We start from the raw sequence: 23,375 nt of genomic DNA on the forward strand, positions 1-23,375 counted from the left end.
ATTATTAGAATCATTAAATCAAGAAGACTTAGGTGGGCAGGCCATGTGGCACGAATGGGAGAGGAAAGAGGAGTTTACAGGATTCTTGTTGGGGAACCTGATGGTAAGAGACCTGTAGGAAGGCCAAGACGAAGATGGAGGGACAACGTTGAGATAGACCTAAAGGAAATTGGTAGGGATGGAAAAGAGTATATATATCTTGCTCAATATAGGGACAGATGGAAGGCCTGTGTTGCTGCAGCCATGAACCTACGGGTTTAAGAAGGCTAGAGAGTTAGTTAGTTAGTTAATATTTAAAAGCATCAATATAAAGCACTTCATGAGTAAACAATACATATCTAAGAGGTAAATAGAGAGAAGAATTTTGATAAACACATTTATCATGAAGATATCGAAAATTGACATTAACGTTCATTGATTGGACCAAGAAAATGTACTCTTACAAGTGTTACATAATCATGTGCAAATTTAGTGTTTTACATGATATGTAGTGTTTGTTTTGTGTGTGTGTGAGAGAGAAAGAGAGAGAGAAACAGACAGACAGAGAGAGAGAGAGAGAGAGAGAGAGAGAGAGAGAGAGAGAGAGAGAGGTGTAGGTGTGGTACATTTCAAGTATGCTAACAACTTCTTTTATAGTAGGTGGGTCCTCGAAAAAACAGATCTTACACTTAAGAAAGGAAGAAATTTACTTACGGTGGCTCTGGAAACCTCCACCCCTGGCCGTGCAGTGTCATAGAGTATAAACAAGAGGTTGATACCCACCCCAATGATAATACCATACTCTAATCCAATGAACAGGCAACAGATAAACGTAGCTATCAGCGGAATCAGATCTAATTCTGAAAGCAACAAACAAGAACCAACTAGCTACAACTAACTACTTTATAAATGAGTGTTAAGTGTTACTTTATTATTTAAGTTAACATGAAAGAGGTTAGCAAGTTAATAGAACTACAGTACATATAATAGTCATGTAAATATTAAAATTAAGACTGTGCCAATAACAGTTTGAATCAATACCATTATTGATTCCCACGGATAGTAATAGTGATGTTTGAACGATGTGATAATTACACTTATTTAGAATATTGTTAACTGTTAATAATTACTAGTGAATGGATAGGTTAACTGGTACTCTATCAGGGACTTTTCATACTTTTTTTTACCTTTTTTTTGTTGTTGTTTTTCTTAACCTTTATTTATATTTACTTAGGTAAAAGTGGAAATTGGCAATTACGTAAATAAATATTTATTTAATGAAAAACCCCTAACACAAGGCTGGTTAAGATGAAAACTGAAACTGTATTTAACAAGAGAATTAGACTTGCTTTATCTATTAACCTTTACTCTGCTGAGGGGGTCGTCAGAAAGAAACCCCAGTTTCGCCGAGGCCTTTGGCGCGAATTTTAAATTCGTACACTTATTTGACATAAAATGTTATAACTCGTAGACTATTTGACCAATCTACTTGGGTAACTTTTGTTTTGCAGCTAAAACATCAGAGCATGCAACCGTGCAGAAATCAAAATGCCAAAGCCAATAAGAGGGGTTGGGTGGACCGCGGTCTTCAACTTTCAATAAAAAAAAATAAAAATGGGGAGTTTTTTCACATATTCTATAATGTAATGCACCCAGGAACATGAAATGACTTTCATTCGGTTGAGAAAGTATTCTTTAAAAATAAGGTTAAAGTTTGCCCCCCTTTCCAAAATAGCAGGGGAAGAGGGGGCAAACTACCTATTTTTATGATTTTATCATTGAAAGTTGGGGACCGTGGTTGGGTCTTAGTGGTTCGACTCGTGAAGTGTGTTCGTTCGAAGGATGGGAAGTGCCCAAAGTACACATCACCAACGGACGACACGGTGCCAACGCAACCGAGCCGAAGCACTAGATCAGGTACAGTGACGACACTAGTAACTTAAGTATCAGTGTTTAATTGTTCAAATCCGACTCGGGCATATTCACTCCCTCACCCATTCGGTCCATGTACAATAAATAAGTGAAGCACTAAGGAGCATTAATTATTCCCCCTTCTCAGATTTAAACTCCTCTCGTAGCCAAGCTGTTAGGCCGGCGAACGACGAAACGTAACATGGTGAAGGCACCGAGCAAACAGCTTGGATTTCTTGATTGGTCTATCAGAATTGGTTGGTGTTTGTAAAACTTAACGATTTTACCAAACCAATATATCTATGAATGGTTTATTTAGTGCAAAACTCTGCCATTTTGTAGTTATTTATATTATAGCTGAACGGATACCACACTGAAATGATACTAATACCACGGTTTATATTCTTACTGCTTTCCACAGATAGCGATACTTGAAAACTGTAACAATTGGAAGTAGTTTGGAATATTTACAACTTTTCATATACGCTTTCTATCGGAACTATGCCATGTAAATTAGCTTTGCTTTAAAATATTCATAATTACACGAGATGACCATTAAGGGCAGCCACACAGTGCATCTGATATGACGCAATGCAACACGATGAGTCATTTTGTTTGTTAGCTAAAATCTGAGTCAATGTACACATGTCTGTCTTTTACAATTTTGGGATTGGGTAACGATGCATTAACAGTTTACAACAGAATCAATGTGTATGTAGAATTAACGTATCAATTTATATGTTTTAAATTGAATCTATGTAACACTGCTTCTGCCCTTGCACTGCAGAGATTTTTATTGTTGTGGCCACAGAGGCTATTCAAATAGGTTTTCTCGCCAATGTTTCGGGTCTGTAATTAGAGGTCTGTGGCTGAAGTGAATGGACTCGTGTGTGCGCAGACAGTTTCGTCACTAGCTGCTCCACACAATACCAAATTCCACGGATCTTCATTGTTTTGTCACAAACTGTCGCAACGTGACTAAGCAATGGCACCAGGGAAGCTTTCATTACATTCGTAACAATGTCCACTTCGGACACTGATTACAGCGCTTGTTTAGGCGTAATCTATGTTTTTGTGAAAGTAATCTACAATTCTCCATCAAATTTAAGCAGAATCACCAGCTGCCATACAAACAATATATGAGTAGGAAACTACCTTTCAATCTTGTTTTAAGAGTAACAGCATGTACACACTTACTTTTACTTCTCCACAACACTCCGACGGCTTCGTACTCAACCATGAACAACACAGCGCAGACTATTACAGCTGACAACACAGCCTTCGGGATGTAATAGAAAGTGGATGTCAACAACCCTAAAGCCAGTAACACGAGGATACCTGGAATGAAAAAAATGCAGTGTTCCTTTGTTAAAAATTATGTATATCATTATTTTCATAATACAGTCAAATCTCTACGACGACCCCGGGAATAGTGTTCCTCTCAAAGTACACTCTTTTTCCAGGAACTATGAAAAATTCGGAAAAAAGAATTGATTTGAAGAAAACTACTAATAAATGTAATCCTGCACTGTGGCTGTACAGTCTAAGACATCATGCTTTGGGCTCTGGCTACGGGATGTGCACCAGTGGCGGCTGGCCAAGTGCAACAAGTGCAGATGTTTTCACCTAATTTTCAAATTAATATTGACATTTTTCATTTGCTTGTTAAATTAAACTAGTTCCCAGCAGAACGCACACGATAATACTCAAATAATACACCGCTCGGCGCTATGCACGCGAAGAGTTCGTCGTAGCATAAACAAACCAAGAGCAGACGCCGCCAGGTTGCGGAAGACTTTAGCCGGTTGTCATGGCAACGGTGACGTCACCTAGCGCTGGAATTGAACGGGTGTCGCCATCTAGGTGCAGCAGTTCTCTCGTCGACAGAAAACATTGCATCCAGTGGTTGTGGCATAATCGTTGCGTTCTCGCGAGATCTTGTTCCGCGTTTCCTATCGTGTGTTGTGTTCATGTGTTGAGCTGTGGTTTGTAAAATGAACCCAGTAAATGACTTAGTGCGTAATTTGTTGCAGACAACATTTTCCAGATGGACGGATGAAGACGAAAAAGACGTTTTAAATTGTGGGGGTCCACTGACACTTACTATTTGTTTTTCATTGCCTATAAATGTACTTCTTCACCTGTTACTTTAGGAACGAGCCGCTACTGATGTGCACAGGTTTGAGTCTCCTGGGGGAAGCATAACAACTCTTCTCCTGAGATTTCAGCCAGTGTATGGGACCGGTGGCCACCCACCATCGTTAATAAATTGGAGAGCTACGAATGAGTAGCGTAACCTGATCACGGAAATCTACGACGACGACTGGGAATTTGTCATGCCGTAACTGGTTGGACGATTTCCCACCTCGACAGGTGGGAGTCAGGCCGGCAGTGTGTCTGTAGGTCCTGGCCCTCAAGGGCTGTTGCACCATGGGTTTTTACTAAAAAAAAATATGTTTATTGAACTTAATTTGGTCATTTCCTTGCAGTTATCTTCCCTAGCACTGTACTACACATTATCAGTGGTGCGACATTTAAGGCTGCTATCTCAAACTACATTTACTCGGCTAGCAACACTTTGGTCACCGGGCAAACTATGAAAGGCCCTGGGCAAAGTACTGGTAATGTGTTATTTGCTGGGGAGTTACGTTACGCTGATACGTTGAAAATTGAGATGGTAATCTGTGGTCGTAACTTCGTTGTGTGCTATCATTGTCATCGGAAGGATGTCAATTGTTAAAATAAAGAGTTTTATTTGTGAAAAACTTTCAATTTTCCAGCATGCAGGTGCCGACCTCCATAGTACAGTGGTTATCACAGCATGCTACAATTCCAGGACCCAGATTCAAATCTTAGCCTGGGTATAGGCATTTCTTGTGAGTGTCCCTTCATAAATTTCCAGTGGCGTATCCTGGATTTTCATAAAGGGCATGCTGTACACAAATGTTTTAGAACATATATATTAACTCCGTAGTCGAGCGGGTTAAGTCGTTCACTCGTCTTCAGATCGTTCGCTGCGGGACGGCGTAGGTTCGAATCCGGCTCTGGTCGGAATTTATTCGGCCTGCGTATAGGGCCGGTGGCAACCCACCATCGTGAGGAAATTGGGGAGCTCCGAGTGAGTGAGCGTAATCCGGTCGAGAAGACCTACTACCGTGCGTTCATTTCGATCTGCAGCCGAGAGATCGGGAGAAGCGTGGCGGGCGGCGCTGACGGAGATGCCGACATTTGCGGCCTGTAATGCCCGCTTATTTTTATAGACATATGCAGACATTTATATAAATATTGCAAAACGATCACTAACCTGTGTTATAACACGCAAAAGTTCTTCTGTAATTCATCCAAGTTCTGCTCTTAAATACACAAAAAAATACGCTTTAGAAACGATGTTAAGAGCCACAGATAATAAAACATTTTAATCATAGTTTTGACCAGTAACGTCCTGCTTAAGTTTATATCCTTGAAAGAGTTTTGTGCCGATGGGGATCGTTTGGAGGTTTTGAATGTGCAACACTGTATCAAGATTACGCTGTAGAAGAAACCGTTAAAAGTCAATAGTGTTCGTGAGCTTCCTTGCAATCCGAAATCTCCGAGCTCGAGTTTTTTGTTCCGTCGCGACTAGATGAAGACAGAGTTGTAAATATAGTGGCGAGCAATGTAAACCAAGAGCGTGTTAATTTCGTACTGTGCGCAAGAGTGTTATTCTTGGTTACTTGCAGTTACTTGTTTGTGTTATTGTAGTGTGTATGTGTGACGTGTCAGTGAGATGATTGGAATGCCAGCCGCAAGATTCACGTTAGAACAAAGAATTTTTATGTATGACACGTACCTACGTGAAAACAAACTCGTGTCGAGACGTGTGTAGGTAATTTGTACAGAAATTCCCATGCGTTTCAACTCCACACAGAGATACGGTTAGACATCTTGTCCTTAAATTACGAGAAACTGTATCGTTAAATTTTAAAACACCTAAGCAAAAACGACGGATTCTAACCGAAGCAAAACTCGATGATATTGGTGCAGCGTTAGAACGTTCTCCAAACAAACCTCTACGCCGTGTTTCACAAGAGGTGGGCGTGTCAAAATCATCGGCACATACAGTCACTAAGCTACTAAAATTAAAACCATACTCTTATAACACAGGTTAGTGCTCGTTTTGCAATATTTATATAAATGTCTGCATATGTCCATAAAAATAAGCAGGCATTTCAGGCTGCAAATGTCGGCATCTCCGTCAGTGCCGCCCGCCACGCTTCTCCCGATCTCTCGGCTGCAGATCGAAATGGACGCACGGTATAACGGCTGGGGATACGTCGGGCTGACCCCACGACTATTCCAATACTGGTTGAAGATCTCCACGCTTAGAGGTGACGAAGGAAAAGTGTGGGAGGGAGATCGGCAGTCGGTAGGTATGCCTAGGCCCTTCATGGGCTGTTGCGCAACGGATTATTATATATTATTATTATATTATGGAATGAAGGATAGTATTATACGTATTCAATAGTTGACGATTTGCACATTAACATTACTAAATATTGTATAATGTATAAAGTAATGAAATATGGATAATAAAAGATTAAAACTCACCAGGTTTATGTGGAAGTCTTCATAAAATTATAAAATCACTTGATATTTATAAACAGTTTATATTTACATTGAAGATTCACAATTTAGGTTTGTTTGGCTTATGCAAATAACATTATAGTAGAGGCCTAAATTACAATCAGATATTGAGGAACAAAAGACCAGACTTAATTAAAATAATTTAAATGTAAATTCTGCTCTTCTGTTTTGAGTGGTAAATTCCCTTATAACATCCTCGTAAGGGTTACAAAAAAGTTTCAATAGTTGCATCGATGCAGGCATGACAGCATCGTAAACAGCTCTGCAGCATCTGCTCTTACATCCCTGGAGTCGTTTAAATGATATCACAGGCAACAAGAATTCTTCCCAGGAGGGGATGAAAATGGTGTCCCTTAGCTCGGCACCCCATCGCCAACCCTAACTGTAAAAGCTTGTACAAGCCCCATCCTTCAGTTGTCTTATTCCACTGTTTTTAGTTTATTAATGATGCGTTTCCCGACTGGGTTTCCTCATCTCACATTGGTACTTGGGGTCAGTATCATCCTGCTAGTTTGAATCAAGGTCATGGAAACACCCTGTATATTATGCTTAATATGTTCGTGGGACCACTTTCGCTCACTTTTACTCGATCAAATCTTCCACGCTCGAATATATAGAATATCAAATATCATTTCAACGTGACAATAAATCGTACAAATATAAATGTAAAAATCCATCCTGGTAGTTTCAGCCCATAATCATCTATTCATTTTCATATACTGCTATGTATTGGTAATGCAGACTAGATTAGATTTTAACATGGAGATGATGTATATGTTCACTTTAGTATCAATTTCACTGCATCTTTCACTTCATGATCCATATTTGAAGGCCCACCACTACAGACAAAATTACGGTTATTACGCTTTGAGCATGTACAGATCATTTGCCTATTCAAGCGTTATTCACTCGAGCGATGGAACTGTTAATTCCGTAAGCCATGTAGAGTCATCCCTTCGAACTATTAGACAATCGAGCAAAAAGGCCTCTACGTAGCACTCTAGTTCACATAAAATTACAAGATGTGTGATGGTAACTTCTCACTGAATGAATAAATTAAGCTTAACTCAACAGAGCAACATGTTTTGAAGGGTAAGAACTTCGAAGAGGCTTTTTATTATGTGATACATGGGCACTACATCAAGTCTCATCACAGTTATTTGATTTTCTAGACAACAGTTTTCAATTTGTTTTTAAGTAGCCCCACAATTGTCCTCACGATGGCAGGTAAACACAAAAATTTTGGGGTTCTCACCAGGGATTGCTTACACCAAAGTTGAGGAAATTAGCCATTTAACTACGCAGGAGGTCCCTGAATAAATAAAACTCACCTGTGAAGGCTCCTCCTAAGGGCGTGCGTACTCCACTGGCATTGTTCACTGCAGTTCTCGTGAAGGACCCTGTCACGGGGAATGACCTGACGAATGATCCACAGACATTGGAGGCTCCCAAAGCAATCAGCTCTTGTGTTGCATCTACGGCTTTTCCTTTTGCTAACATGAAAAAATTAAATACGAAACAAAATAAAAGCCATTAAATAATACACTTTTACTGACATGTATTGACAAAAAATTATGATTATTTACATATTTATGGCGAATAAAATATCAAGATTTCCAAACAAAAAAACTAGGCAATTTTCGGGGGTGAATAAAACCCTAAATTGATTTAAAAGTACACTTATTACACAAAATAAACATTTCACTTCTAATAGAACATTTATGTAGTTATCAGAGTATTAAATCCATTCTTTTTTCTCAGATATTTACAGCAGAATTAATCAATTTTCTGTGATTTGCATAACTCACAGGATAATTTAGACCTCAGAAGGTATCACATTGGTAAGTTTCGTGTTTAAGTGTGTATCACATTGGTAAGTTTCGTGTTTAAGTGTTTATTTTGCATAATTTCATCAGAAAACATGGTTGGAAAAAAGCACCTCACACTTTTCAAATCATCAAAAATGAACAATGAAGTGTGTTATTTCACATTTTGTGTTTGAATCAAAACTGAAATATGCATGTCTCTATGTATCACTTTGTGCAACATCCAATATGAAATGCCAAATATTTACAGTAGAATCTGATTAACTTTTTCACCTTCTTAACTCTTTCACCAAATTATGTTTAAACTGAAAATGAACAAATTGAAAATTCCCAACACAAATTGTGTATTCATGGCTGTCCACCCTTCAGTTCCTTGTATAGAGCTTTTATCGGGTAAAAATGTGAGCACATAGGGTGTGTGAAGCTAGTCCATTACACCCTTGTATGAGGGGAAGTGAAATGAAAACCGAACACCCACTACAAAGTGACAATGAAGTTTGTTTTATTCCAAAGTAATTGCCACAAGTGTTAAGACATTTATCCCACTGGGAGATGAGATGATCAATTCCAGTCTTGTAGAAAGAGGTAGGTCGCTGACGGATCCACAACCTCGCCCACTGTTGCAATTCCTCGTCCGAATGAAACAGACGTCCACGAATGTCTTTCTTCAGGTCACCAAAAATGTGGAAGTCACAAGGGGAAATATCGGGCCTGTACGGAGGATGTTCAAGCGTTCCCCAGCCAAATGTCTGAAGCTTATCCCTCACCAGATTGGCAGTATGGGGACGGGCATTATCATGCAAAAGGATGATTCCGTCTGACAGCATTCCAGGGCACTTTGACTTTATGGCGCATCACAGTTTCTACAACGTGTCTGCATAGTGCTGCACATTGATTGTGGCTCCATGCTCTAGGAAGTCGACAAGCAGAGGGTCCTTGCAATCGAAGAAGCAGCTCATCATGACCTTACCTGAACTCGTATAGATAGTTGGATTTCTTGGAATCTACGTGTTTCCATTGCTGGCTTTGCCGTTTGCTCTCGGGCTCAAAATGATGGCACCACATTTCGTCCCCTGTGACGATACGTGACAGAAACGCATACTCTTCCTCGTGGTACCGATGCAAATGACTCAGACATGCAGTCATTCTGTCAATCTTTTGTCCCTCCATCACTTGATGCAGAACCCACTGCGTGCAAATTTTTCGGAACTGAAGGTGATCTTTGATAATGGCATGCACAGAGCCATGACTAATGCCAACCTGAACACGAATTTCTTCCTCTGTGATTTGTCGGTCTTCCCGGATGAGACCATCGATCCTTGCAATCACATGGCTCGATGTGCCTGTCCCGGGCGTGGATCGTCTTGCAGTGATGTGCGTCCTTTGCGGAATCTCTTCTGCCACTCGTGCACAGTTGTCAGGGACATGCAGTCTTCGCCATACACTGCAGACATGCGACGATGAATTTCGCGTGTTCCAGCACCCTCAGCCACCAAGAAACGAACCACACCTCTCTGCTCTTCTTTGCTTGCCTCTATTTCCAATGCTGGACGAACACACTGAGCAATGACGAAGCAACTGTGTGGGCCTGTGCGATTTCACTATGCATTTCTCCTATCCAACAGATGGCAGTATCGATACCTAACAACAGTGTTGCCAACTTTTGCAAGGAATGTGTTTTATGGTGGGTGTTCGGTTTTCATTTGACTGCCCCTCATACATTCGTGTAATGTTAAATATTCAAAAAATGTATACTGGTAATACTAATACAAAATTTGTTTATTTGGGAATTTTCATAGGTCTGATGACATCGGGAAAACAGTTGAAGCATCTTAATGTGATCTCATGTATGTGGTTCACTGATGGAGGTATGTTGGCAATAATTTTTCTTGTATTAATGACAAAATGAACGTTAGTGTGATTCTAATATTTTGCTATGTTTTTCCATTGTTCGATGGAATAATTTCTTGATGTATGTCTTTGAAAAATAATGTTACTACTGTGATAAAATGAGAGGTCACTATAATTTAGCAATCTAATATCTCACTTAGAATCCCACACTTAACCAAGTTTTTAGAATATTCACTTCACATATAAAAGTGATAACAGCACGATTAACTTATGGTTAACAAAGAATTCTTTCTTTATAAATAAAAATAACAATTATAACATCATAATACTCAATTATAGTAAAATTTAGTAATAAAATCTGTATTCTAATGTCCAGCAAAAACAAGCCAAAAATTGCAACAAGGAAGTGGAAAATTCCAATGTCCATTTACTGTAGTAGATTTCTACATGAAAATACAGTAAAACCTCGTTAATCTGAACCCGAATAAGCCGAACAAGCAAAAGGCCCAAAAAAAAAGCAGAATGCAAGGTTTTGAATGTGGCTAGAAGTCAAATGAGTATCATGTATGTGCGTACTGCATTGTATGTACAGTATTGCTTTACATTTTACAGTACTGTATAGTGTATTTAGGCCTATGCCCTTTAAATACACCATGATAAATGTGTTTTGTTGCTATAAACGGAGTTTTAATGCACTTTCCACTGTTCTTTTAGGTTATTTCTGTTAATCCGGACTTTCATTAAATCGGCCAACTTAGTCCGAATTAACGAGGTTTTACTGTAGTTCAAAACATAACCTTTTCCTAGATTACTTAATATACAATTGTACTGTAACTACCAGTAATACTCAGTACATCACATTGAAGTGTAGTTTGTCCACAACAAATTTAAAATTAATTGCTTGTCTCTTCTTTGTCTTTCTTCGTTCCAAAACCAACTGTAAGTGCATCCCTAGAAAAATGTTGATTTTTGCAGAAACAGTAAATTTCCCTGATATTTTCAGAAAAAGTAAATTCTCTAACTTTTCTACGTTTTCAGGACTGGTAGGCACCACGATGTTGTTCAGGTTAATGTACTGGGTGGTCACAATTACAGTTGTCCTACTCGGAGCCCTCTGGAGTCCTTTCGAAGCAACGGATTGCACTGAAACTTGGTGTAGACGCTATGAAGACCCTAGAAGTGAATGCACATGAAAAAAAAGTTCCAAGGTGTAAAATTTGGCACTGGAATCTGGTGCACAGTGAACATCATCAGAGGAAACACTTCGTGCGACCTTTGATCACACCATCATACACTTCAAAAGGGTCATACATGTTGACAGGAGGGCATATATAGCACTGCTGTAGGGTATATAAACTCAAATGACTGGTTGTTGAAACTTCAGTGCCACATTTCAACCTGGTGGTGAAAATTTGAACTATTTTTCTTTTTATCAGCATGGTCTTTCTAGCCTCTATATCAAGTTTCAGTGCAATCTTTACAGTGGTGTAGCAAGGGGTGGGTGAGGTGGGCGACCGCACGGGGCCTCGCGCTTGAAGGGGCCCCGTGTCCCATGGGGTTTATATAAAAAAATAATAAATAAAAGTGAGAGAAGTAGATGGAAAAGGCTAATTTTTGTGCATATCGGGCTTTGTTAAATTTTAGTTTGTTATAATTTGAATGAATACGTCAAACCAGAGGCTTAACATACAGGCAGGCAGGCCTTAAGCCTAGGGCCCAGAAGAAGTAAAAATTATTTTTGTATTTCTCACATGAAACATTTACCCAAAAATTCACAAAAGCTTGCTTGCACATTTTTATCCATTTATTCTTTCCTTAAATAAAAAGCACTTTGAGATGTCTTCTTTCTCTTGACATTGCACTCACGATTTTAATATGTTAACAATAAAGCACCTCCAAATCCCATATTAGGAGCATAATATTTAGCATATTTAGGAACATTTCAGTTATGTCTTAGTGCCTGAAGAACATCTCTAAAAACGAACTATTACTACTACTTTTGTTAAAGAAAATTCCAGAAATATGATAGAAGAATATACCTCTGTCAACTGTAAATTTCTCCATCGCATATCGTTAAATATAATTTTCGTCAGTAATTTATTTTTATTATTTAAATATGATAATCTGCTGACGTAGCCTTGAAGACTTTTTATTGATTCACATTGAGAACATGTAAATAACGGATGGGGGCCTTGCATACTAATCTCGGCCAGCGCTACGCCACTGAATCTGTTGCTTCGACAGGGTTACACAAGGCTCTGAGTAGAGCAACTTTAAGTGTGGCCATCCAGTATGTCATTTCACCGAATCTTCACCTATCCTGTATTAATTGAAGGCTCCACAGCAAAACTCGATAACCCACAAAAGTACGAAACCGAGAAAAACACAAGTGAAAGTTCATCCACTGTGGCTTGTGTATTAGCCAGATTCTCCTGTGCGTTTTTGCCAATTACCGCTTGTACACAAACACGTAAGTTACAGGAGACTGTGTAGCAACAATACTTACGGTTAACTCAATTTGAATGGTGTGGGTTATCAAGCATTGCTCCCAAGCCCCTTAATTATAATGGCACTATCAAGTTGACAAAACGGAACAGGTAATAGAAGTATACTTTACTTACAAAAAGCTTTTGCAATCGCAACACTTTCCAAAATGGCGATCAGAGGAGTTGTAGCGAGGGAAGATCCAAGTTCCTCACACATGCCAACAAAGTCGAAGGTTTTATTTCCGAAAGAGCTGTCGAACGGTGGTAGGTCAAATGGTGGAAATCCTTCCTTTATATTACCTGAAAGAAAGAAAGAAGAATGCATCGACTGTAGCCGGAAGCAAACTGCAAGCAATAATTTGTTGCTCAGCCAGGAGCAGGACCCCCTCGCCCCCAAATGGGATTTTTTTCAAATGCAATACTGTCTACAATTTATTAGCCAGTGGTAGTTGTAACATAGAAGCCATAAATCACGTGATCCACACTTTTAACCCTTTCCAGGCGGGACTTAGAATATTTAATTTTCCCAGTTACTTAAAAAAGTGGTAGAAAATATGTTGTTCTATGTGTTATTATTTAACATGATTTTCAAAAATTTACAACACTTCCTCTTTCCGCACATACATAATATGTTAGATTTTATATAAATTTTCTCACATTTATGAATTTTTTCCTCTGCCAATTTTTTTAAAGTAAAAAAAATGCATAAAAGTTCCTGAAAATATATTTTGAATGGGTAATACAAAATTAATTCATGAAAATAACGTAAAAACTTTCTATTAGTATCGAAATCATCACTAACTGCAAAATCCAAAACGGAATCATTGTAAGAAATTTCCACAATGTGGATACAAATTATTAAATGCAATTCTCAACAGCATGAACATACGCACAACTTAATTTGGCATGAGTACAAGTAAAACTTACCAACGAAGAAAACGTGACATATACGAGTTGAAATTTGAAAGAGGTGGTTACAACACGTGTGCATAAGAAACATGGTGGAAGCATAGCCTGTCGTTCATTCACAATAGAATTTTATAGTGAACAATGGGCTATGCCCTTCACTAGTCTTATTAGACAGTAATTGTACAATGCCCGTCACTCATCCGGAAAGGATTAAATGATGCAAGCTGTTTCTTGTGCCGTTTCCTGAGCCAAGGTATCAAGCAAGTCAGAAAGTTGCTGTACCAGTTTCTCTTACCTGCATATGCGGACCATTGCGGTTACCAATTGTATGACTTTGACCTGCGTATATCAACTGTTGGCTATCTGCCAATTTGCTGCACATGCCTGCTTTATAACCTAACTCGGGACAATTAAAAGAAACAGTACATGTACGAGGCACATTCGGAAATAATGTACAATAGTGGTGTTACGAGTGTTGCTATTTATGTATCCGGAATAACAAACAAACAAAAAAAAATGTATCATTGAAAATGGTTTTATTGTTTTTCAAAATATTCTGCATGATGATCGATGCACTTTTGCATACGTTTGAACCAATTCTCATAGCACTTTGTCCATTCCGATTGAGGTATCTCGAAATCATGCATTTTGAACGCATCAATCGCTTTTTCTGGTGTTGAAAATCGTTGACCACGTAGCTTATTCTTCACGTACGGGAACAAAAAGAAATCATTGGGTGCTAAATCAGGGCTATACAGAGGATGACCCATCAATTCAATGTTTTTACCGGTCAAATACTGAGTTGTTTGGACCGATGTGTGACAACTCGCATTGTCATGGTGAAGAATGATTCTGCGTTGCTGGTTGTTTCTTCTGATTTCCCCAGACTTCTGGCAAACAAATGGTTGTGTACCATTCAGAATTGACGGTTCTACGATTCTCTAGTGGCACTGTAGCCACATGACCATTTTTCCCAAAAAAACAGGCGACCATTTGCTTCGAAGTGCTTCTTGCACGAACATTTGTTGGGTTTGGCTCATCTTGGAACACCCACACCGTCGACTGCTGTTTGCTTTCGGGCTTGTATGCATAGATCCAAGATTCGTAACCTGTGTAGATGTTATACACGGCTTTTGAAGCACCACGATTGTATTTTGTGAGTATTTGTTTGCACCAACCGACACGAGTCTTTTTTTGAGCGATTGTCAAATTATGCACGATCCAACGCGAACAAATCTTTTTCACGGCTAAATGTTCATGCAATATCTTATGTATGCTAGTCATACTAATGCCCAGATGCATCAATCTCACGATATGTCACATGACGATCTTGCATTATCAGTTCTCGCACAGCATCAATGTTTTCTGGCACAACAACTGATTTTGGATGGCCTTCTTTAGATTCGTCCGTGAGCGAACGACGGCCACGATTGAATTCACTAAACCAGTGATATACAGTGCTTTTAGATGGTTCTTCATCGCCAAAAGTCGAAGTGAGTTGATCGATGCACTGTTGTTGAGATAATCCACGTCGAAAGTCGTAGAAAATCATTGCTCGAAAACGTTCGAGTTAATTCCATTGTTGGCCTCCGATGAAATTTTCAAGTCCCTCCAACAAAGAAAAATAGCATCCATAAGCACAACGTTCTGGGTACATATACCATAGAAATGTCCAACTTTACGATGGATATATTAGATATTACCTAGCAACATTAGTGTTGCCAGTTCCGGATACATAAATAGAAACCTATGTATACGGATACCGTGCAATACCTGCTTGCAGGGAGATGGACCGAGACTAGCATCCCATGCATACGCTAGATGGCAGGTGTAACCAGAGTGCGTACTGAGAATATGGTGTTTGTCTCTTGTCAAGTGGGGAAATACGTGGACAAGATGAAAGGCGACTATCATGGACGAAGATGGGTTGCATGTTTCTTGTGGAAGAAAGCATCAAAACTTCAGAAATTAAGTCATTTAACTGCAGTATGTGCTCAGGATGCTCTTGCACAGAAGACCGTCAAAGGATTCATCAGCAGCATGGACACTGCACACAAGAATGTGGTCATCTGTCAACATCGCGAATTCCCAGGAACAGTGAAATCATGTCTGAATTGATTATGGCTAATAGGTGGCTAATCTTTGATGAACTGGAGTATGAGACAGGCCTCAACAAACCTTCACACTATTATTTAACATGATTTGCACATGAAAAAGGTGGATGCACATTGGGTTCCACAGGAATTGACACATGCACAGGACAGAAGGTGGAGGACTGCCGTCAGCTACTGCATATGCATAAAGAAGATCCAGATTTCCTTGAGAAGCTGGTGATGAGTCATGGTGACACTACCACAATCCATGCAATGGAAACATCCCCGGTACAAGAAGTTTCATGCTGTTCCATATGCAAGCAGCTGTCCATGAGTGGTGGCATAGTACCCCCAAAGAATGGTCCCCAACACCATTATACCAGGAATACAATTGTAAACCTTTTCTGAATGCTCCTCGTATTTATGACACTAAAATAAATTATTTAACATGTACAGATTTGATGAACATAAATATAAAATAATAAAAATTAAAACCCTGGTCCTGGGCTGTCAGTTGCAACAAATATTAAGTAACAAATGCGTATACACAATTAAATACCTTGCTGACAAATAATAGTTGTTAAGGTTTTGAATATGTACCATTACTAGGGTTGAGCTGATACCACTTTGAACTGTGATACTCTTATGAATTCTCACCGATACTAACACTTAAAAATTTTTCATTAGTGCATTTCCCCAAGAGTTTTTCTTTGATATTCAAGAATTACATCAGAATATTAAAATTATGGACTCACAAAATCCAGTTTTTTTGCACACAACTTTGAATTTTACATAATTTACAGGATAATTAAAACCGCAAAAGTGAAGTGTGGCATTTTTTAAGACCCCGTGAAAGATCAAAATGCTGGGAAAACTATTGGCCAGTTTCAGAATCAGTTCAACCCTAATCAATACTTTATTATACCAACTGGGCCTCCCATAGCAGTGGTAACCAGGTTGGATACGTGGTGGAGGTACATTGTACAGGGGTTTGGACCCCACTTTAAACTGTAGGTCCAGTCTCAATTAGTCTATCTGTACGGAAAGTGGACATCAAACTTATTTAAACTATTCTTCTTTGTAGCTGATCAGTGGTGATTTATTCATTCCTAGTTTTGGACTTTTAACCACTGTGTTTAACCATGCACTGGGAGAACTGTATGCCCACAACCATTCAGGGTCTGACAGTTGCACGTAAGCGGCACTGAAGGAGTATTGCATTTTTGGGGTTGATTTCCAGCAGTATCAATCTTTTGACAAGGTGGAGCCTGGGCCACCGCAATATAATCCTCCCTGGCAGCTTCATGTACAAGAGGTCCTTGTGACCGGCAGACGAGGTGGAGCCTTGGACACCGAGAATAATCCTCCAAGGCAACCATTGTTTCTCACGCTCCATACAGACACTGTCCCCAAACACATCATGTGTCCAGGGATTGAAGTATGATTTAGTAGATTACGCACTACCCAGAAGACGAAGGCAGAACCAGCCTCCGAAATGTTGGTATTTTTAAAATTAACACAGTGGTTAAAATATCAAAACTAATAATTATTTGAATCATGTCTCAAAATAATCTGCGCCAAAATCTGGCTGAAGTCAAAGTATTTTTTTTTTTAACAAAGTACATCTAGGTTGTATCGAATTGTAGTCGTGGAAAGAAATACTTCCCCCCATAAGACTACTGGTATTGACACTCCATGAGGGAAGTACTTTTTTACATGACTGTACAATACCTACCAGTAATTTTGAAGGGTGAGTATCCATACAAATGAAACGCGTATGCCATAATTATTCCTATAATTACTGCAATTGCATTTCTTCCAAGAGATAGTAACCGCGCAGAATGTCGTCCAACTTTCTGCAACAAGGTGTACTGAGTGTTCCTATCAAATTTCACAAGGTCTTTTAGCTTCTGCAATGAACGAAAAAGGGGAATGAAAATCAGACAATAGTCAGATTTACAAGGGATTACACAATCACGCACACAAACAAACTGGGTGTCAGTGTACTAAAACTAAAGTATTTCATTTGCATAATCGTAGCAGATTCTATGCCAATTTCTTTTGGAAAAAAAAAAAGTGGGGTGCGAGCATTATGTAAAGCTTATTTAAAAAAATATTGTGCCCATATTACTGGTACTTAAAAATCATTCATTACTAAACTACCTTTGGTGGAAGCTTAGAATGCATGTAATACTCATGAATTTACGTTAAAATTTAACACAGTCCGAATCAATGCACATCATTCATTTCCTCATGACAGTTTAATAAACATTTTTCCGGTTTGAAGAAAGTTATAACATTAGTTGTTATGGATTTGTGCATTATAGTTGAAATATTACACTTGAGAAAATTTACAATGGTATTGCACAGCACGGACTTACAAAATTTAATCTTCTGTGTCCGAAGATGCTGCACCGCTATCATGTGTTTTCTTATCTGACTCAATGATGTGACGATTACATGGTGAAGGGTTATAAACCAATTTTCAGATGAAAAAACTGGGTGCGACGATTAAGGGGTGGTAACAATTATGCAGTGAAATACGGTAAACTGCATTGCACAATGGACCAGGGTCTGCCAAGGGACTTTCTCTTTAGGTTAAGTGTGGTCAGTGCATCGAGTCTAACAGCCATGGTTTTCTAGCTTGCGAGACTGGAGTGAGCTTGTCCTTATTTTCAAGTAGTTCCCCAACTGTCCTCACAATACTGTTGGTGGTTCGCACTGTGAGAGGGAACCATTTGGGAAGTGGGAATCCATCTGTGCACTAACTTTCACAGCACATGGGGAACATCAAGGTAAGTAACTTTTGATCATTCATATATTTTTACCAACGGTGCAACATATTACAGGTACAATACAGTTTTTTACTTACATGTGGCTTATAACGTTCTTTCTAAAACAGACCCTTTGGGTCCATTGCTGGATCCTTCAGGGTGCTCCAATGTGTAATGATCCTGAGAGATCATTTTCATTACTAACGCTAATGTTTATTTACTCGGTGTATATGTAACCATTGTTATTATGGTCAAAGTTATTTTATTTACTTGTTCAATGTTACATGTGTTAATACCTGCTTTGATAATTGTGTTTATCAGTAGTAATTTATTATTATTCTGTTAATAAGGCCCGGCGTGGTTGCAAAGAATATGTAATATTTATCTTATAATTGTATATTAATGTTTAGCACACGTTTAATATTATAATATGTATTTATTGTTTGTGCCTTGAGCACATAGTTCAATCGTCTGCCGTAGAGATGGCCCTGCCTGCTCTAGCACGGTTCCACGTAGTTCGCGTGAACGGCGCTAGAGGCGCTACCTGAACCGAGGCTATATAACCAGCCGCGGAGCAGATTTTCTTCAGTTGGCTTTCAGGTCGGCTCACGATAAGATCTCTCTTACAAAACTGACCTGGAAGAAGGAGCACTCCGCTTTTGCGAGAGGCCAAGCACCCTAGAGAAGTTGCCCTCCGCCTGCGGGCGAGAGAAGCTGCACTCCGCCTTCCAGCGAGAGAGGTTGAACTCTGCCTCTGGCAAGATAACCCACTCCACTTTCGAGTGAGAAATACCCCACTCCGCTTATTGGCAAGAGAGAAAAACTCCAATTTACAGTGAGAGGACCCGCTCCGCTTGCTGCGAGAGGTTTCCTCCCCTATCAACCTGCGGCACCCCGCCAGGGTAGTGTGGTGCTGGCTTTCTAGCAACCACCCAGAAGGTAAAATTACAGGTCAGATAAAATACTACTGTTATCATGAGGGTGACCCTAATAGATGCCCCTTGTTCCCCAAAAACCAACAGTTCCCTGTAAAAAGCCTGCAGCTACAGAAGCCGGCACAAGGACAGCACTTTCCTAACGAGAGTTGGAGCTACGTTTTTGACGGTAGAGGGCAGCAGCAGCAGTGTTCCTGTCCTCAGTTTACCGCAGTTGCAGAAGCCATTCTCCCCCTCATTATGTGGCAGTAGTGAGCGTAATATCCTACGCGGGCGTATGCTAAACTTACAACGTTTACAGTGTATCCAGCTATAGTCATTAAACTTTCTCTAACTTTAGACAGTGTACTTTTTCCCGAACCCTGAGTGAAATAGTCTCTCATGCCACCGTTGGAGAAAAGGTTAGCATAATGGGTAAAACTTTGCAGTGCATTTGGTACTACTGATTGGTAGTTGCCAAGCTAGTAGACTTGCATTCCGCTGACGTGCTCGTGTAGGTGTAGTAGGCACCTTTCTCGAGCAGGACGTTGCAAATGAAATCACATTAAAAAGGTAAGCAAGTTAAAAGCGGAAAGAAAAGGTTTTATCCTCTCCTTTTTCGCTCTCAGCTTGTTTACCTTTTTAATGTGATTTTATTGGAGCACACTTAAAAAGGATCCAGCAACGGACCCCAAGCGTCGGTTTTAGAAAGAACCTTATAGGCCACACATAAGTAAAAAACTGTATTGTACCTCTAATATTTAGCAGCTGTAGTTATGCAAACATTAAAGAACTTACATGGTGCAACAGACTCTGAGGACCACAGCCTACGTACGGACTACTCGTCTCATTTCCACATGTCTTAGCAGAGGTGGATCATCCAACTACACTAGTTTCCAAAATTAAAGCAACAAACAGAAATCCTTTCCTCGTGTGATTTTTTTGTTGTTGATAAATCCTGGCAGGGGTGCCCACAGGGGGGGGTTTTATGGCGCAGGTTGCACCATCGAGATTTTTTGGGGGGGATTTTTTCCCTTCAAATAACATAAAATTCAACATTTATATCTTTTCCAAAATATATGTAAAAATTTTACACCTTAAATGCACCATATTTAATCCATTAGATGAAGAAATGAAAGTGTTTAGGGCATTATCGAAGGGGGAGATATCGAACTCCTATATATTAGGCCTTAATTGACATGTGGGTTCTGAGGGGGATTCTGAATTATACTTTGGGGGGGACAGTATCCAACTCTAGGTCTTAGATTATGGCGAGTGCTTTAGTTAAGAGGGGGATTGAGCATTAAATTGAAGGGGATATCCAATTATTGTGTTGTCTTAGACTGTTGCGGAAATTCTGGTCTGGAGACTGAGAATTAATTTTTTGGAGGAAGCAATATCCACTCTTCAATATTAACAGTAAGTCTAAAATTGGCATGGAAATTTTGGTGGGCTGTAGAAGATCACAATGGAGGCAGGAAAAAATGTGCAGCTGTTGACATCTCCCCAAAAAGAAAGTCCGCAGAACTTGGAATCTCATAGACTGCCGTGCTTACTCACATGCGAAGAGTTATGCACAAGCATTTTCAAACTAAAGAGGCTCTGGTATTTGGACTCAGGGCCAGTAAAATCGTCTGTGGGGTTCAATCCATTTGTGATTGCCCCTTCACCTATTTCATCTCATCATCATTCATCCTCATCTTCGCGAATAGCCAAAAGTGAACTAAAATAAAGCAAGTCAATTAACGAGATCTGCACAAAACAAGGTATATAAAAAAAAACTTGGTGAATATTCACCAGCACACACTCAATGTCCCCTCCACCACACACACACACATACAGAACTTTGTAAGGTGTTCTCCAGGAGGTAACAAGACATTCTGACCACCCCATACATAATAAAGTTCACACAGATGATAACATGTAATTTACCCTAGCAAACAGAAGCAAAATGCAAGCCGAAAATCCAAGAATTGCATCCCACTTGTCCGTATCCTCGATGTTTTCAAATAACTTGATCCAGGAGTCCAGAAACCCGTCGCTGCTGTAGCTGATTCCGAGCAGTCCTTTCACTTGTGACGATGCAATGGTGATGGCAGCAGCCGAAGTAAAGCCCACCGTGACAGGCATGGAGATAAAGTCCACTAAGAAACCTGAGAAACGAAAGCAAATGTCGTCAGCATTCCTTCAGTGTTCCAAGTATTTCTTAAACTCGCCCATCACCTTAAAATTGCTACAACTAAGTGGTAAATATCAACAGGGTGACCATAATATTTTGACCCAAAAATGGGACATCCCACAGTGGTCACTTCCCCCAACCTACCCACCATGATTTAAAATCATTTTGGCCTAATTGTAATAATTCTTACTATTAATGTATCGTTTTTAATATTATTTATTAAAATATGGATCACATAAATGATACATAATAAACAATAAATTATATTTTATCTCCCATTGTCAAGAGGTATTAATTATTATAATATCTGTATAACTTAGTGTTTCTGGTTCCTTCTGATCAACCTTTGATGTTAGTTCTATGCCGAAGTTGAGGAATGCCAGAAGTATCTTTTTGAGAACAATTATTCTTCACTAACCATCAACAGGTCCCAGGTTCGATACCCGGTGGAAGCACATGGCACAGTGGTTTGGATCCCACTTTAAACTGTAGGCCCATACCCGATTAGCCTTCCTGTGCATAAAGCGGACTTAAAGCAACAAATCAATCAATCAATCTTCACTAACCGTTCATAAAACTCCCCATATATCTGACACACAACGCGAGATTTATCTTTTGAGTTTGTCAAGATGCAGGAATTTCAATTCTTGTTGCAGGTTCGTATTGAAACTACATGTATGCTTACTGATCATGCTTATTCATTGCTCTACAAATAATGGTACACTCACAAAACAATACAACTGTCTGCTCGAACATTCTCAACGGTCATGGCTAGGGAACGGAACTTTAGGTAAATAAATGTTTTTTCTGCGATAAGCTAGACCCCCTCGTTTTTGCCAAAATTCTGATCATAGCCTTATATGTCAACACAGCAAATTTTATTTTACATAAAAACACATATTTTCCAGTTTTCCGTATGTAAATACATATTTTGCAAATTTTCATTTTAAATACATAAAATCGCTCATTGACTTCTACAGAAATTCTGCAAGAACTGTTGAAGGATCCCTCCTTAAAAGTCGAATTGGCATACATCTCAACAAAACTGTCCTTTCTCTCTAATTCCATACAAAACATGAATCGTCCGCGAACACTTTGGCAGCTTCCGTGGATGAAGTCCATATAGTACAAACGAAACTGAAAGAACTCACTGGATCTAACGCACAAGTGCTAATGTCCATATGTACAGAAATTTTTGGGAAAAAACAAGGTTTTCAAACTTCGTGCCAAATTGCACGTGTTTTAGAAGAGGAAGCTTTGGAAAACTCCAGCCTTAGCAACATTTCGTGCTTCAAATATGCAAGAATTGTTCTTGTGACGTGGAGCGATCTTTCTTACAATATAAGATGCTTTCTAGAGATAATCGTTACAGATTTACAATGGAGAATTTGGGAAAAACTATGGGGATCCACTGTAACTATTCCAAAAAATAGCTCGCTAAGAGGTAAGCATTTAGAAACTAATTTCATTTCAGGTGTTTAAAATGCATATAATATTTTGTTTTTGTTACCAAATGTGTTTTTTTGTCACATATTTTCCTGTTTTTATCACATATTTTCAACATTCCCTAGTCATGACGCTAGTTTAAAAATTCCGTCAACATATTTTTTAGCATGAAATGTCTAAAATTTAGATTTGGTTTTCACACTAACTCAGACTTTTATGAAACGGTAAAAACATCACCATCCTTAGCAGTTTCCTGCCTTTGGAATAAAAAAATCCTCCTGCTTCTGCTATAAAACGGGAAAAATAATAATTTTGAATAATATTGACGGGACGACAGAGACATGCCATTGAAACGGGACTGTCCTGGTCGAAACGGGACAGGAC

The 23,375-nt window shown here is 39.2% G+C and overlaps 1 protein-coding gene across 2 annotated transcripts in view; it reads right to left on the reverse strand.

Annotated features, from left to right (window-relative positions):
* Positions 1-23,375, reverse strand: part of LOC145978289 (sodium-independent sulfate anion transporter-like) — a 79,302-nt gene that overhangs the window by 13,452 nt on the left and 42,475 nt on the right. For both annotated transcript variants that reach the window (XM_083110819.1, XM_083110818.1), the window contains exons 4-9: positions 21,299-21,519; positions 17,414-17,588; positions 12,812-12,976; positions 7,845-8,006; positions 3,088-3,228; positions 694-839 (exon numbers count right to left, since the gene is read on the reverse strand). In XM_083110819.1, the coding sequence (XP_082966945.1) occupies positions 694-839; positions 3,088-3,228; positions 7,845-8,006; positions 12,812-12,976; positions 17,414-17,588; positions 21,299-21,519 (1,010 nt within the window). The remainder of the gene's footprint in view (positions 1-693; positions 840-3,087; positions 3,229-7,844; positions 8,007-12,811; positions 12,977-17,413; positions 17,589-21,298; positions 21,520-23,375) is intronic.

Source organism: Lepisma saccharinum, chromosome 24, assembly GCF_977018435.1.
Source record: "Lepisma saccharinum chromosome 24, izLepSacc3.1, whole genome shotgun sequence".
In the NCBI taxonomy this organism is placed as follows: Eukaryota; Metazoa; Arthropoda; class Insecta; order Zygentoma; family Lepismatidae; genus Lepisma; species Lepisma saccharinum.